General features: G+C 69.7%; 1 protein-coding gene across 1 annotated transcript; it reads left to right on the plus strand.

Moving 5' to 3' along the window:
• Positions 1-567: 567 nt before the first annotated feature.
• PTF1A (pancreas associated transcription factor 1a) lies at positions 568-1,488 on the plus strand. Its single transcript, XM_074892411.1, has 2 exons — positions 568-1,195; positions 1,286-1,488. Exons 1-2 carry the CDS (start codon positions 568-570, stop codon positions 1,486-1,488), a joined length of 831 nt encoding a protein of 276 aa, XP_074748512.1.
• Positions 1,489-3,184: the final 1,696 nt, after the last annotated feature.

Consider the following 3,184-nt stretch of genomic DNA (forward strand, 5'->3'; position numbering starts at 1 on the left):
CCGACGGGCGGGGACCGACGCACCGCCGCGGACTCCGGGGCCGGCCCTGGGCGGCGGGGCCTGGCGGGGGGGCACCGGCGGGGGCCGCCCGCTCCCCCCTCCGCCCCTCCGCCCCCGATCCCCGCCGCGACGCCGCCCCTCGGCCGGCGGCAGCGCCGCGGTGTCCCCCGACGGGGGGGGACCGGCCACCCCCCCTTCCCGCCCGCCCTCCCACCCCCCCTTGGCGCTCGCTGATTGGCTGGCGGCGGCGGTCAGCGGCACGCGCCCGGGGATGTCGTTATAAGACTCCTCGCGTGCCGCCGGCCGCGCCAACCGGCTCCGGCCTCCTCCCCGGAGAGCGGCGGCAGCGGCCCGGCCGCCCGGCCACCCAGGGGCGGGGAGGGCAGGGCAGGGCAGGGCAGGGCAGGGCAGGGGCGGGGGCCCGGGCCCCGCCGCCGCCGCTGCCGTCGGGGCGGCTCGGCGAGCGGGCCGGCGGGAGCGGCTGCACGCGCGTCCCGGCGGGGCTGCCCCCCCGTCCCGTCCCGTCCCGCCCCGTCCCGTCCCATCCCCGCCGGGGCCGGGCGCAGCATGGAGACGGTGCTGCTGGAGCACTTCCCCGGGGGGCTGGAGTCCTTCTCCTCGCCCCCCTACTTCGACGAGGAGGACTTGTTCCCCGAGCCGCCCCCCCGGGACGCGCTGGCCGCCGAGGGGCTGCTGGAGCCGGACGTGGACTTCCTCAGCCGGCAGCTGCAGGACTACTACTACCGCGACGGCGGCGACCCCGAGGGCGGCTACCGCTGCCCGGCGCCGGCCGCCACCTTCCCGCCGTCGCCCGGCTCTCCCGGCTTCGCCTACGAGTGCTGCGGGGCGGGGGGCGCGGCGCTGCTGTCCCCCGAGGGGCGGCTGCAGGCTCTGGGCTCGGCCAAGCGGCGGCGGCGGGTGCGCTCCGAGGCGGAGCTGCAGCAGCTCCGTCAGGCCGCCAACGTGCGGGAGCGGCGGCGGATGCAGTCCATCAACGACGCCTTCGAGGGGCTGCGCTCGCACATCCCCACCCTGCCCTACGAGAAGCGGCTCTCCAAGGTGGACACGCTGCGCCTGGCCATCGGCTACATCAACTTCCTCAGCGAGCTGGTGCAGTCCGACCTGCCGCTGCGCAGCGCCAGCAGCGAGAGCCCCAGCCAGCCGAAGAAAATCATCATCTGCCACCGCGGCACAAGTAAGTGGCGGCCCGGGACGGCCCGGCCCGGCTCCGCGCTCCGCAGGAATGCCGGCCCCGGCAATAACCCCCCCGCCTTTCTCCCTCCAGGATCTCCCTCCCCGAGCGACCCCGACTACGGACTCCCCCCGCTGGCCGGTCACTCGCTGTCGTGGACCGACGAAAAGCAACTCAAGGAACAAAACATCATCCGGACAGCCAAAGTGTGGACGCCCGAGGACCCGCGGAAGGTGAACAACAAACCCTCCCTCAACGACATCGAGAACGAACCCCCCTTCGACTTCGTGGCGTGAAGGCGCCGCGCGGGTGGCCCCCGCCCCACCCTGTACATGCTGTATGTAGAGACCTCTATTGTAAATGTAATTTAAGATTCAGACTCTAAGGGCAATCAACTTTATTTATATATTTATTACGGAGTAGTGATAGAGGTAGAATCGTCTGTTTTGAATATATAATTTATATAATTTATCCTGATTTTTTAAAGATATGCAATAGGTTTATTCCACCAGCACCTTTTTTTGGGGGGAAAAAAAAAATGCCAGAACCTGTGAAAATAATTTATTGCCGCACGTGGACTCTTCCTGTGTTTGTTAATAATAAACCCGGACTTTACCTTGTGGATCAGTGTACTTGTGGGGGGCGGCTGCCGAGAGCCCCCGCGCGTCCCGAGGAAGCCCCGCAGTGCAGGCCCGGCGCGGCCCGGTCCGCGGGGGGCAGCGGTGTGAGCCCCGGGGCCGGGGGGTGGGGAGCGCGCCCCAGCCGGCACCCTCCGCCCAGCCGGCGGCCCCACTCCGCCCCACCGCCGCTCCGGCTGCTCTTATAGAGCCGGGGGGGACACTTTCCCCTTCTCTCCACCCCTTCTGACGTCCTCTCCTGAAGTGCTTCCAACTGATGTCTTTGTCTATCTCTCGGAGGTTCCCTGCTTTCAGCGCTTCTGCTCCGCTCCTGGTTTCCAGCTGAAACACCCGGGGCCCGAATCGCCAGCCTTGCGTGGGTGTGCGTGTCCCCCGACGCTGCCCTGTACCCCCGGCCCCGCCGCCGCGGGGATGGGGGCGCTACCCGGAGCCGGACAAAGCTCTTCCCAAAAGTGCCAGGGAGGGGGGGACCAGGCTGGGGGCCGGGCAGGCTGGGCCCCCGCGGGTGCGTGGCCCCCGGCTTTCCACGGGCCGCGCCCCGGCCCCGCCTGGGAAACAGCCCCAGCAGCCCTCGCCCGGAGGATGCCGCCGGGGTGGGGGGGGGGGGGGGGCGAAGGGGGGGCGAAGCTGTCTTGCAACTGGTAGCAGAGTCGCTCCGGTAGCCCCAGCTCGGCGTGCCCGGCTTCTGGGGGGGCGGCTGGGCTGCACCTGCCCCGGGGGCGAGGGGAGGGGCGGCAGGGGCCGGGCGGCCCGGGGGGGCTGCAAGTGCTACCGACGTGGCCGGGGGGGGGCGGCCCGGGGCTGGGGAGGGGGCTCGGCCCGGCGCCGCAGGTGCGGATTTTCCCGTGGCAGCCGCGGCTCAGCCCCGACGGCTCGGCCCCCGGGAGAGCCCCAGATGCCCCGCCCGGCCCTCGGCCCGGGTAGCGCTGTCCCCGCGCGGTGCCCGGGCGGATGGGAACGGCCCGGGTGAGCCAGGGGATAATTATTACTCATCATATACCGAACATCTCTCCACCCCCCCCTTTTTTTTTTTTTTTCAAAGCTGCCGCAAAGTGGGAGCAATATGTTGCATGCATGCTAATTGCATTAACCTAGTTAGACACATTTCGTTCCCTAGCGCGGATGGCATGGATCTCTTCCAATAGCAATTAGGGGAGCCACTTACTTACCCACACAAACACGCCGAGGCTGGGCCGGGGCGGGGGCAGGGGGGGGCTCTGCTTATCTCTTTGCTCATTTTTAGTGTGAGCCCGGGCTGCCGGCGGGGCTGCCCGGCTGCGAGCCTCGCTCCGTCCGGCGGCGGGCGGGAGGCGGGCGGCACCGGTGTCATTGAACTTAAACGGGGCTCTTTGAG

This window comes from Strix uralensis, chromosome 1 (genome assembly GCF_047716275.1).
Source record: "Strix uralensis isolate ZFMK-TIS-50842 chromosome 1, bStrUra1, whole genome shotgun sequence".
Lineage (NCBI taxonomy): Eukaryota > Metazoa > Chordata > Aves > Strigiformes > Strigidae > Strix > Strix uralensis.

Bases quoted from the DNA above. Each gene is read 5' to 3' on its own strand.
- PTF1A (XM_074892411.1), top strand. From the start codon at position 568: ATGGAGACGGTGCTGCTGGAGCACTTCCCCGGGGGGCTGGAGTCCTTC. The intron at 1,196-1,285 runs GTAAGTGGCGGC...TTCTCCCTCCAG, and splicing joins CATCTGCCACCGCGGCACAA to GATCTCCCTCCCCGAGCGAC.